This window comes from Brachyistius frenatus, unplaced genomic scaffold (assembly GCF_029030835.1).
Source record: "Brachyistius frenatus isolate BFR_SWC_R1_liver_20210118 unplaced genomic scaffold, ASM2903083v1 Contig_7, whole genome shotgun sequence".
NCBI lineage: Eukaryota > Metazoa > Chordata > Actinopteri > Embiotocidae > Brachyistius > Brachyistius frenatus.
In genome coordinates this window covers 223,117-237,304 of record NW_027210606.1, presented here as the reverse complement: position 1 = coordinate 237,304, position 14,188 = coordinate 223,117, and the positions used below count along the sequence as shown (strand labels likewise).

Below are 14,188 nucleotides of genomic sequence, written 5' to 3'. Positions count from 1 at the left end.
ACGCCCCCTAAAAACACATCTTTTTGAGGATTGTTTTCTAATTAATGACGGGATTATTTTTAGATGGACTGCTAGAAAACTAATAAGAAGGGGCGACTTTAATGAACAACAGTGAAAGAACTTAAAATTTTAAATTTAATGAGAGAAGGGTCCCTGTACAGGCGGTGCTTTTTGGAACTGACCCGTAGCGGCAATCGGTGGTATTACAGCTTAAGGCACTTCCGCATTGTCCTCATTTTTCAGAGTTGCAAGATACGTCCACTTTTATATACAATCAATAGTCCAACAATCCAACAAGCACTTCAGTTGAAGCCCACTAGTATCTTAAGACATGCAGCAAAGGTCTAGAATTGAAAAAAGAGAGATTTTTGTCCTATTTGGTGTTAAAATGTTCAGCTGGAAGTTGCTTCTTGTAAGTTTTTTGCTGTATAATTCTATTTCTCTAGAAGTGGAGGACCCGTCAAGATCAATTTCTTCCTATTTGTATCTACAAAACAAACTGGATCTTTAGTCAAAGACACGTTCAATCAGTTAAACACCACAACACAAATATTTCAATACTGTACAGCATATTGTTTCTACTGCTTGAACTTCTTTTCAGTCAGTGCAGTAAAGAAAGTCTCGTGAGTGAGAGTTCACTTTGAGGACAAGCTTATTTTTTTTTAATGTAAATCAACGAACATCAGTTATACGCTGCAAGAATATTCAAGGACTCTTTCTTCCAGATGTTTTTTTTTCAGATGCACAGTATGAGATTCATTCCTAGAAGAAACAGCTACTGTTTGACAAAAGTGTCATGTTCCACCTCGGCTCACACTGGCGTACACTTCAACTGCTCTCTGTAAAGGTTTACTCTACTGTTGCATTCATTCTGAGTCACCCAAGGTAGATAAGGTAGGAGTCGATTTTGTATGCACACTTTAGGTATAGACTGTTGCCAGTATGTTTTATGCACTATCTTCAAAACGGTCGTAGAGGCTGCTTCCAGCAGGAAAGGTTTAACCCGATGACCTCATTGTCTACTTGATTGACAGCTGTGTAGAAAGAGAGGGGATGATGTCACTCTTCCCACGAGGCTTTGTGCAAGGAGAAGTAAACTGAGCCGTGTGCACGTACCTGTATGTGTGTATATGTGTGTGTTGTGTGTGGTGGAGTGTCATGTTTCTGTACTACTGTAAAGGGTGCAGCAGAGTCTGACCTTGTCCTGTCCTGTATAAAAGAGAGAGAGAAAGAGTGGATGTTGTGGTTTGGGTGTGTGAATTGGGTCTACAGTTCACTCATGGAAATGCAGAAAAACACAAGAACAGCCATAATGTCCACAGCCCAAGCCATGTTGGTCTTAGATTGGGCTTTCAGGAGTTACTTTTCTGTATTCTTAATTTGTGTCTTTTGTATCATATCAGGAGGTTACTACAAATTAGAGTTGAACAATAGGTTAACATTTTTTGGCATTTATCCTTTTGCACTGCTCATGTATCCATAAAAAATTCTAGCTCTTATAATCATTTCTCCTCTCCATACTGGTAAAGAAAACATCGCAATCCATTTCTTTGCTAAAAGGACTTGTTTGAGTGCAGCTACATTAATAACACCCAAATGTTCTCCATTAGAACATTTTATTTTACTAGAGCAGTGGGAAACTTTAGTTTCATTATCAATCTTTATCAAAATGTTCATTCTTATTTCCAAGAGCGAGTGGATGTTATTCTTTTATTAAAGCTTGCGCCATTGTTGTGGTTTGTGTAAAGTCTGCTGTGGACCCATTCATATAAGCTGTACCCTCCGTTGATAGGCTTTGCTGCAAGCATCACTGAAAAACCAAGTCTTTCAGCAGTGCAGGATAAATAAAGGGTCCACAGCAGACTATATGCACAAAATGTATATCAGGTATGTCAGCAACTGAAGTAGAATCCTAAAAAGTATAGTCTATGCAAGAAATCCTAGAAGTTGTATATGATTATAGTCGCTCCTATTTTCTTATGATGTAGCTGGATGACAGAGAAGAAATACGCAGCTTCAGAAATTCAGAGTTGCATAAAATTAGTTCTCCTTTTTTCTCTGAGGTGAAATTGGTGCAATCACAACGTGTGCCTCTTGTCACTGATGGATTGTCAATCAGTGTATGTCATCAAGGCCAGCGGATCTAGTAAACCCTAAAACGTTTGATACAGTAAATATAGACAAAAAACCTGTCCGAAAACGGTGACAGTCTGAGAAAACTGTGGCAGTCTGTATACTTCGGGTCTTGCGGCTGCTCAAGAAAGCGCAGCTACACTCTGCATTAAGTAACTGCCTTGTTCGGTGATAAGAAAGACAAACTGGTCGGGTAGATTGCGGCACGAGACTCAGTGGTGGCGCAGTTTGTAGGTAAAATAATATCCCATTGGGAGAAAACAAGATTTTGGTGGGTCTTGCAGCTTGAGGATGGAGGAGGAGGTTGCTCTGAGAGGTGGGGGAGGGGGTGGGGGGGATGAAGCAGGAGCAGGGGATTGGCTATGAGAGAGGGAGGGAAGGATGGATGGAGACGGGTCGTGGCGGGGGGTCCAGAATCACTCCCTGGATGTGTGTGAAATTACCCTGACAGTTAAACAGCACAAGGAAAGCAAGCATTAGGAGGGAGAGCAACATGCAGTGAGTGATGACCACATTTTCACACACTATAAAAAATATGTACAGATCCTCAGGGGGACACCAAGTCTGAAATTATCAACTGCAAAATGCTCACAAGATTTGTCTTTGTGTGTACGGAGAAGAAAAGAGACACGAGGGAAAAGATGGACACCGATATAGCCCTGATGAGGCGTGCTTAATTGAGTTTTGTGCAGCATGGCGGGGTCAGGGGTCAGCTAAGCGACAGACTCCCCTCGAGTGGCGACTCGGCCAAACAATAGCTCATTAAAGCAGAACGCGTCTCACACACACACACACACACACACACACACACACACACACACACAAATCACAGCCTCAGTGGGCAGTGAGGCAGTTGATCCGCTCATCTCTGCTCTCCACTGTTATATCTGACATGGAAGAAGAGCAGGAGGGGGGCGACTTAGAAAAATGATGAGATATGTGGTGTGGATAGAGAGAGCAACGTGAAGGTATAAGAGATACAGTAAGTAGAGCTCACTTTGGATCGTTATAAAGGAGGCTGTAAAAGTGTGAGAATCTCAGCAAATACTACAGAACCAGATAAGGTTATAGTCTAAGAAAATCGAATCACTGTCACTGTAATTCCTATAACGTTATTGTCTTTCTAGCTCTCAGATTGAGTTTTGGGTGTGGCACACTGAATCTGTTTTGTTAAAAAAAATTAAAAACTCAATCCTTAAGGTTTTAAAGCCTGCATGATGATCGTAACATCAAATATTTACATTGGTCAATTGTATATCATCACAGAATATCTTCAATAAACAACTAAAAAAAAACATGCATATAAAAACACACAAACACACTGCTAGATACTGTACATCTGAGTGGTCAAGTGGCCATTTCATGCAAATAGTCATTTTCCTCTGCTAATCAATTGAGCAGGAGGCAGAGACCAATGAGGTATCAAGATACACACAAAGAACATAATCAAAATCCTCCTTCCCACAAAAGCACACGCACTGTCATTAGAGCAAGAGAGACAGAGTAACATTATACAGTCTCAACTGGTGTGAATAAACAACAAAGAAACCGAACACTTTATGCTCCATCGCCTACTTACTAAACATCACAACAGTGCTGCCCGATCTCAAACCTTCATCCCATCAGGTTTCTTTGAAATGCAACTGAGATAGAAAAACAGATTAATTTTGTTGAGGTCCACCCTGCCCAGTTACAGCATCTGGACCAAGAGCTGGCTTGTTTAATGAACAGATCTTAGAGAATAAAAGTCCCCATAAGTTTCCTTCCAAATGATGCACTCGCGTATGTCAATGAGGACTAAAAGTCAACATCCACCTCCTGATACAATGATACACAGAAGCAAAGTGCTTGAAACCAAAGCCCAGCAAACAGCAATTTAGTGTTTCAAACTGTATATTAACACTCGCTTTTTGTCTGAGGGCCAAGTAAGCGGCCATCAATGTTAAAAAGGGAAATCGATATTCAATTTAAAGTATCTTTAAAACCTAACATTTGGTGTTTTCCAGTATGAAACTAAATTAGAATTTTAGTATTAAAAATCCCAATTAGAAGATCATGTGACATGTGAAAATTCCTTTTGTGTAATTTTAGCTATCAAATTGTACATTTGTAATACATTTCACTTTAACTACACAGAAAAAATGAATTTAAAAAGAAAAAGCAAAGCAGAGATCTGAGTTGTGTTGTTTAAGGCAGCCCGGTATCACAGCAAAGCGTGTAATACACCTGTCAATGCACTTTGCCTCAACTACACGTGAAACGTATTCGCATGTGTGACAAGAGTTAAAGAAGGAGGTCATGTGACGGAAGTCATGTGTCAAAGGTTGATAAAGTCCGCACACTGGGACGCTGCTGGGGGTGTTTGGCTGGAACAAACACAGGACCTTTGCCCATGCAACCAGTATTAACTAGTTCGAGGGGCAGAAACATTCTCTAGCTTAAAGGTTAGACATAACTCTTTCCTTTTTGATGAAGCTTATAGTTAGGGCTGTGTCGACTGGCCCTGAACCATCCCTTAGTTATGCTGTTAGAGGCCCATAGGCTGCTGGGGGACCTCATTTCATTTATGCTGTTAGAGGCCTATAGGCTGCTGCGGGACCTCATTCCCTCTTGCTCTTTCAGCTTCTATACACTCATATGGCACCATTACATCTTAATTTCATGCTTACTCTCTCCCATATTTTTTGCTTATTGACTGTTGCTTCTCCATACAGTTCCCTCACTCGCTCGCATAGTTTCTGTTCTTTCTTTTGCAGATGTCCCCGGCCATGGAAATGCATGTCTCTGGTCTGGTCTTACTGGCCCCACAAACTGTTCATGTCTTGGATCTCTATACAATCCTTTTCTCTTTCTGCTCTCCCCTCACCCCAACCATGATCTGTTTCCCCAACCTTTTGGTGCCTAAACCTGAGGCTCCTTACTTTATCCACCTAAGCGAGACAAAACGTGACCCCGACAAGATATTGTCTCGCAGACTGACTGGTGTATAACATGCTCTGACCAGCAAGACAAAGACATATAATGAAAGAAGCCTGGATGGAGTAACAGATGAATGGATTAATAGGCTGCATATAGATACACAACTGCTTGTAACACTCACAGACAGGATTTTTACATCTCTCTATTGTCATCACGCTGGAAACTATTGGTATGTTGTCATGACAATTTCAAGGTACATTTTAAATTGTGCAACTTTGTAAAGTATTCTTGCATGTATGTGGGAGTGCATGTATTTGACTGGTCAACGCAGCACCTTAACGTGATACAATATAGCATAAGTTGAGCTTGGTTCAACTGTTTTTCTGCATGATGGAACCTCGGTTTTTCCAACAGACTGGCTCCATTCAAATGAATGAGAGGGCTGGGTTTAAGGGTTACAGTTGGTGACCTAAAAGCTGCTTATTGTAGCTGATGCCATGTCTGTCAGCAGGTCTAAACTGCCACTTTCAGCTTGTTAGTTACAACTCAGTATCACTAATGCATCGAGTTTCTGTAGTTGGTGTTCATTCTGAACAAACCACACTGCAGTTGTATTGGAGGTTGACAGATCCATCCTTCCAATCTCACACAAACCAGCATTAAAATGGCATTATCATCACCAAGAAAAAAACAAAGTACATGTAAAGGCAAAAAAATCTACTTAGGTTCAGAGTAACTACTCCAAACACTTCTTAAAAGCCCTTTTCATTGCAACCCCAGGGAGGGTTTTCTTTCTTTGGTCAAATAAGAACAGAACAATCTGTACTAGATGTTACAAAGCGGGAGGTCTCTCAGGTTGTTTCCAACCAGCCCTGGAGTGCTTCATTCGGGCTAAGATCTGACTATTACTGATTATCCCACCCAAAGACTTTGTATATTTAAATACAGTGTCAGAAATACTCTGCTAATCAGAACAAAGTATTTTTGAAACATGAAAAGAAAATTAGGAAGCTTTTTTGGATAAAATAAAATTTGCTTAAAACCAACTTTGTAAAAATTACCAATTCATCACAAGACTGCACTGCAGATGCAACAATCAAAGTTTTCACTTCATTTTTTCTTTCTCCTCCACCTCTTCTATATCATCATCCTTCCCTCTTCACCCCTGTCCTCACTCATTCTCCTTCTTCATCATCAACACCTCCACGTTTCCTTCTCTTCCACTGACAACTTAAAACTCTTGCCACCCCTGTTCTCACTGCTCTTCCTCCATTCTTTGCCACCTCTTCCTTTCAGTCACTCACTCTCCTCATCCCCCATCTTTCTCCCCAGTTGCAGCACAGTGAGTGTGACTACTATTAGCAGCCGCCCCTACACACACACACACACACACACACACACACACACACACACACACACACACACACACACACACACACACACACACACACACACACACACACACACACACACACACACACGCATACACACATTCGGGTCTAATGGCACTTCATTAGCGGCATATTTCCCACTGAGGGGCCGCAGGGGAAATGGTTAGATGATTATAAGAGATGGGCACAGAGAAAGAGAGAGAGAGTAGCAGTGGGGAAAAGCTGAGGTGGCAGTCACTGGTAATGAAATTGAGGAATGAGGTGTGTGTGTGTGTGTGTGTGTGTGTGTGTGTGTGTGTGTGTGTGTGTGTGTGTGTGTGTGTGTGTGTGTGTGTGTGTGTGTGTGTGTGTGTGTGTGTGTGTGTGTGTGTGTGTGTGTGTGTGTGTGTGTGTGTGTGAGAGAGAGAGAGAGAGAGAGAGAAAGGGGGGGGGTTGGTTGACAATGAAACCAAAAACATTACTGAAAGGTAAAACTTTTATAGAAACTTTACAACTTAAAGTGGGTTCATTTATTGATACCTGATGTCTTTTGATGTCCGCCTCGTAATATCTATGCTTACTGAAAGTTATGTTCAATTTAATGAAGTATTAGAATACTGCAATTATATCAATTCATGGACATGAATAGAATTTCATTGGTGTTGCTCACAGCAGCGAAAAACTACCTTTAAAATAATGTTTTTTTGCCATTTTGTGCCAAGTTCTAGTTGTTGACAGTCATTCTGAATTACAGTCTTACCTCTGCACTTCAGTTTGTCGTACCAGTGGTGCACAGTTACTAGAATTGAATTTGGTTTGTTAGTTGTCAATGTGTGGTTAAAAAAGTAACATATACAGTAGACAAGCTAAACGTGAGCTCAGGAAAACTGTTCATTTGAATTCATATTTGTATCTGTAGTGTAAAAGTTAATCCCAATGAGGCCAACCGTCAAAACATATAAGAAGGTTAAGGAGGTTTCTGGTTAACATGAAATCTCCTGGGAAGTAATGTGAGGCAATGCAACGTCCTCATAAATGACAAAACTAGTTGGTGTGTGTGTGTGTGTGTGTGTGTGTGTGTGTGTGTGTGTGTGTGTGTGTGTGTGTGTGTGTGTGTGTGTGTGTGTGTGTGTGTGTGTGTGTGTGTGTGTGTGTGTGTGTGTGTGTGTGTGTGTGTGTGTGTGTGTGTGTGTGTAATCGGTGTCCAAGTGTGCAAGAGGCACCTCAGTTTCCCGCTCTTTGCCCACCATGTCAGGCGCTAACACTAATCCTCCTCACACTTAATTAACCGTCTCACTGGCAGCAACACCTAATGACACACATACTTTTAAATATACACATTCAGGCATGCATAGCTTGATTGATATTACTGTCAATGAGTCATGCCCAATTTACAGAATGTAATGATGCATCCAGCAATAGAAATAAACAGACCAAAATAAAAGTCTGCTTTTTAAATCTGACTGTTCCGTGTCTCAGGATTCTTTGCTGATTCAGTTATGTATGTTTGAGTTGTGGGTATCCAAGAATTCCAGGAACAGATTACTAACACACACACACACGCATGCGCACGCACACACACACACACACACACGCACACACACACACACACACACACACACGCACGCACACACACACACACACACACACACACACACACACACACACACACACACACACACACACACACACACACACTCATCAGTCTGACAAAGACCTCAACCTCAACTTCCTCACACTCTCTCCTGTACGTACAAACACAGGCTGACAAAGTTTAGGTTTGTTTTAACATTTCCTCTCCCTGATTGTATGTTAGGTTTGTTTAGGCAGACTAAGTTAAAACTGGGAGATGCTTCAGCATCAAAAAAACATCCTTTTGAGACACTGCAGAGAAACAAATTGGGCTGCTTGCAACACCAGAAAGTTTAAAAAAACAACATTGCTTTAGATGTAATATTTGTTTTTTGTAATATATTTTTTAATGTCACACTGCAACTGGATACCCAGCTGTCCATTCGAGGAAACTGTGTCAGTGTCACGTTTTTCCTCTATTAGATGTGAAAATTACATTTATGACCAAGGCCGAACAAGGAGGTCACGTGATGGAGGTCATGTGATAGAGGTCATGTGTTAAAATGCAAAGGGTGATAAAGTCCAAGTGGGTCATGGTGGTTGGATGGAACAAATACAGGACTGTGACTTGGACGACCAGTGTTCCTCTTCGTGAGAAAGCTTGAGTCAACAAGTTGCATACGTATGTAACATAATAATTTAACAAACAAAACATCTGTTAAGTAACTTGATCTGCTCTAAGTACTTTCACAAAAAAGACTGGTCAGAAGTTTTGTCCAATACCAGTGCACACATTCAAACACTCATGAACACATCTTCACAGACTTTCCCTCTCTTTCTCACATACTTTCCTCTGCTCAAATAACCATGCTCATCCAGGCCCAAAGGGGCTTCCATTTTTCAGTGTTTCCATGACAATCCAACAAGCAGGGGTGTTTAGTTTGACTGGCACAGTCACCTTGATAAATGACCGTCTTATTGCCGGCTGTCTCCCAGGGAATACTGTACACACACACTCTCTCTCACACTACTGAGTCTCTCCCCCCGGCTAGCTGTCCAGCTGACACACACACACACACACACACACACACACACACACACACACACACACACACACACACACACACACACACACACACACACACACACACACACACACATCACTTTACATGCTAACTGGGCGACGAGACCTTTAACAAATAGCTGTTTAATGAGTCGGTCCTCTCCACTGCAGGGCAGGGCCTGTCTGAGTCTACAGGACGGTGTGATGGTGGGGCTGCAGGATCAGGAAACAATCCAGAGGTCAAAAGGTCACCCTGGCTCTGTTTACATGGACGGAGTAACCAGTCATTATGCGGTCTGTGTGGACAGCTCGATTGATTAAAACAGGAGTGTATCTATTGGGTCACATGTGTGTGATACCCCTTTCAGACAGACACAGAGATTGTGACTGCAGTCCATCTGTGTGGGTCTCCTGCTTCAGCTGAAGCTGCAATGGCTCAGCTTTGGTCACATGGCATTACTATTACAAAAAGAAATCAATTCAGTGATATCTGTCATCTTTTCAATGCAATAGATTTTAAAGGAATTTCAACTGTAGAAGTCAGACCACCAAAAATTTAAATAGCAAAGTGTGTTTCCCGAAACAATGACTTTGGTCCTGTGGACAGTTGACTGATTGTTTTTTATTGGAATTTCCACAAAAAAGAATCTCAGTTTTGAAAATGATAAGCAGCCTGTTTCAGATTATCAGAACATCACAGACATTTGCTGTGTTCCAAATGGCTGACATATTTCCTAACACTCACTGCTTTAAGTGCACATATGCATTCACACTGTCAAGTACAGAAACATTCAGTGCACTACAAGTGCTTGGATGACGCACTCAAAACGGTCCAAAAAAGAAGTGTGAAATGCTGGACACTTCTTTTTCACACTTCTTTTTCACACTTCTTATCCTGCCCCATTCTCTTTGTAGCCAAGGTGGTCACCATCTTGGCTACAAAGAGAACAGGGCAGGATCACCGACTTAAAGAATTTTCACAATAAGGCGTCTGATGTACAAACATACAAAAGTGCCACCATACTGCTGTTGGACAGAAGAATCAGTGTGTTTACTGAGTGTGTTAAACAGAGGGGAGGAAAACACGCTCAGTCCGGGTAAAATAATTAAAGCTGCAGATACTTTGGCGGGTGATGTATTCAGGTAATTTCAGTGCAGAATGGCAGTGTGCGATTTGAAACAACACTAACCTGTCAAAATTCATGTGCTACACAAGTACGAGTCCTAATATGTAAGAGCACTATTTGTTAGTGTACAAAAGGAAGTATGTGGTTTGAAATAAAGCAATTGTTTCTAGAAAGACAGCAGTTCAGTAAATCGTGAAAAAAGATCATTTTCATTCGCAAATGAACCCTTCCAACCATCCAGATTGATATCAAATTAAATTCTGTTAATCCACTACAGATGCAGGACACCTTTAGCCCAGTTCAACTTCAGACAGCTTTGGGGAAAAACAGGAAGTCATATGGGCCTAAAATTTGTCCAGAACACAGTCAGTTGTTTTTACAGGATGAAAAGCAAATCACTGTGTCAGAAACTTATTTTCTGCCGATGCTGGTTTGAATCCACGTCGGTTGATCAAAAGAGCTCTCAGAGGTAAAAGGATGGAGACCTATGGTGTAGATGAATGCTGGCATAAAAGGTCAAATACGGTGGATATATTTTAATGTTCACAACATGAAATTACACCTTTCTGATCTGCTAAACAAAACAGTGCCCACATTCATATCAATAAGATTCTGTCATGATCCTGTACGTGACACAAAAGATGAAAAGATAAAGGGTTTTTTTTCAGTTTCTCCACTCCATCAGTACTTTTATTCTACAGAGCAAGAAGTTACCGTCGCACATAAAAAGAAAAACGAGCAAGTGCCTCTGCAGGCGTAGAGGTTTTTCCAGGCCATTTTTCTGACCGGGAGTCTGAGTCCCCCCATCCCTGATCATAAAGCTATCAGCCTTAGAGAGGAAAACATCCTCCACGCTACAATAACCAGAGAAGGACGGATAATGTATCTCTGCTGGCACCCCTGACAATCATCAATTATTCATACACAGGCACTCTAGAACCTGAAATAAACACATAGCTCACCATGTACAAACATACATGTTACCCCTGAACTGAGAGCCTCATACAGCTCAGATGATACTTACACTTTGAGAGGGCCAGAAACAGATAAAGTGCTTCTTAACACACACAGTCCTCACTGCAATGTTGTTTGTACTTTGTTGTAATTTGTTTCATAAGTGCGTTTTCATTACAAGAGTTAAAGATATTGTCACATGCTGTGCATTTATGGGTTTTTTGTTTGGGTGCTTCTGGCTTATTTTTGTAAATAATTGCCAAATAGCAAGATATCAGACCTTAAATATTTTAGTCAGTTACAGTATTATTGTAGTGGTCCATCAAAGTCAAACAGTGGGGGTTCATTTCTGGAGACAGCAAATTGCAACAACATTCAGTACAGAAGGGGAAACTCTTTACATACATTTACGGTATCATTAGGTGCACCGAGCCAATGCAACAGCTCAGTGGTAAATCCTACGCCAATAAAATATAGAAATGTTCAGTTTCGACTGACACAGTCAATGAGGTTGTAATTTGACTGTGTTCATTACTGAGGTCTTAGTTCATTTCCAAACAAGACAATTAGGAACCATCAATGTAATGTAGTTTAGTACAACATCACTACATCACTATGACTTCAGCACTGATTGCACTAGATTGAATAGGTATACCTAAGCAAGCAGACATGCAGTGTATGTGTATATATATAAATATAATAATTCATACTGTGCATACTGACATGTCAGGAGAGCACTTTGTTATTCCTGCTTTACTTTCATAATATATAGTGATAATAATATAACATATCATTTAGGGAAGCCTCTAAAGAAGAACCATACTAATACATGATCATAAGCAGAAACAAGAGACAGAAAAGAATGGAATACAAAAGTCCAGGGGAGAGAAGAGGATACGCGGTGATTAGGAATTTGTACAGAACATGAGATATGAATTTTGAAAAGAGGGAGATTCAAAGAATATAAAAGAAGTGCTAAACATATAATTGCAACAGGGAACAGCTGCAGGACAGAGAAATGATGCCGCAGAGCAGCAACTGAATCCTGGGAATCAAATGGAGAGTCAAGGTGCGCGCGCATGTGTGTGTGTGTGTGTGTGTGTGTGTGTGTGTGTGTGTGTGTGTGTGTGTGTGTGTGTGTGTGTGTGTGTGTGTGTGTGTGTGTGTGTGTGTGTGTGTGTGTGTGTGTGTGTGTGTGTGTGTGTGTGTGTGGAAGGAAGTAAAACAGACTACTGGTACAGAGAACTGGAGCAAACACAACACAGGAGGCACTGCAACAAATAAGAAACAATACACACACATACTAGGAAATAACTCCACACAGGGTTAGTCATGCTGATAATTAAATCGACAACTGCAGGCTAATTTGTACCTCAATGCACACAGAAGCTCCCTCCTTCATCTTTAGTTTTACAAATCAATCTCATACGAATACAAATATAGTGTGTGAGTGTTTTATTAAACTTGTGAAGATACTCCAAACAATTAATCAAAAATAAACCAAAACCTGGTCTTAAACATAAACACAGATTTAAATTTACGTGAAAAGCAGCAATCTACATCACTTTGTAGGATTCCTCTCATTTTACTATCCATCTGTAATCATTTGGTCCTCAGAAGAGGAAGAAAAAAAATGGATGCATGCATGGTCAGTGTAGGACTACTTACAGCCTCTCAGTCCCTCGGGGGATGTTTTTGGGTATGGAGTGGATCCCCAGGCCATGGCAGTCCACCGTGTTTCCCAGGCAGCTGCAGGGAGTGGGGCACGCGTCTGCACCTCCCTGACCAGCCAGCAGCACCACAACGCCCAACGTCAGCATCGTCCACAGCTCAGACTGAGGAGCTTGGCCCGGGGCCGCTGCCACCGCCGTCATCCCTCCTGACCTGGCTCCATCCCCTCTTCTCCAAGCAGGCATTCTGCTCTCCTGCAGAGCTCCACGACACTGCAGACACCAGCTGACAGATCCTATCCCCTCCTTCTGCCTGGGATGACTGACCAGTATGACCTCCTTTCAAAAGTGAACAGAAACAGCAGGAAAAGGCTTAAAAGGCTGAGCTAGCAGCAGCACAGCCAGGTGAAGTTCAGCTCGAACTGAGCGATTGCCACTTGATCCCGGAGTGGCCTTTCAGAGAGATAAAGAGAGGGCGGAAAAAAGACAAGTGTATCCTTTCCTTCTACTTGTCCTCAGCTTTAGAGCTTCCTCCAATTGGCTTCTCTTCTTTTACTTTCCTGTGTGTTCCCTGCTCTCTCTCATGCAGCCGTACAGTGTGCTTGCCTCTCCCCTCCACTTTTCATTGAGTCATTGTGCACTGAACAGTGAGCTACTAGAAAAAAAAAAGAAAGGGGGGGACTCCCTCACTCCCTCTATCTCACACACACACAGTAATCATCCATCAAAAGCTTTTACAAATAACAGCACCGAGACTCCTCCTACACAACCACCCCCCCCCCCCCAGTCACCCATGTACACACACACACACACACACACACACACACACACACACACACACACACACACACACACACACACACACACACACACCAGTACCCGGGGTGAACTCACATCTATTCAGTGACAGCAGTAGTGGGAGCTGCCACCTCCAGTGACGGCAGCCTTTTTCTCTCTCTCTCTCTTCCCCTCTCCTTCTTTCTGTCTATCTCTCTCACCCACATGCGCTCTCCTCCCTTGGGGAAGAAAAGAGCCCAAGGCTGCATGGACACGATGACAAGAGAGCGCGAGGGAGGAAGGGAAGAGGAAATCGTGATCACCCTGAAGCATCTGACTGGGAAGCTCTGGAGAAAATATGAAGACAGAAAAGGAGAAACAATTTGTGGAGAGAAAGAACAATAATGTTCATTCACGTGAATGAAAAGAAGACAGAAGAAGTTTAGCTAGGCTTTAAATGTGATCATATTTCTTTATCACGGTTCACTGTTAAGACAGCACACCGGGCTGCAGGAACGTCTATCGGTTGGTGGTGGTGGTGGTAGTGGTGGTAGTGGTGGGGGGGGGGGTGTATTTCTTGTGAGAATGGCATAACTGGAATGC

General features: G+C 41.9%; 1 protein-coding gene across 1 annotated transcript in view; it reads right to left on the bottom strand.

Annotated features, from left to right (window-relative positions):
- slit1b (slit homolog 1b (Drosophila)) overlaps positions 1 to 13,474 on the bottom strand; it is a 67,255-nt gene extending 53,781 nt beyond the window's left edge. The window contains exon 1 of the mRNA XM_069689464.1: positions 12,807 to 13,474. Within this exon, the coding sequence (XP_069545565.1) occupies positions 12,807 to 13,054 (248 nt within the window). The 5' untranslated portion in view covers positions 13,055 to 13,474. The remainder of the gene's footprint in view (positions 1 to 12,806) is intronic.
- Positions 13,475 to 14,188: the final 714 nt, after the last annotated feature.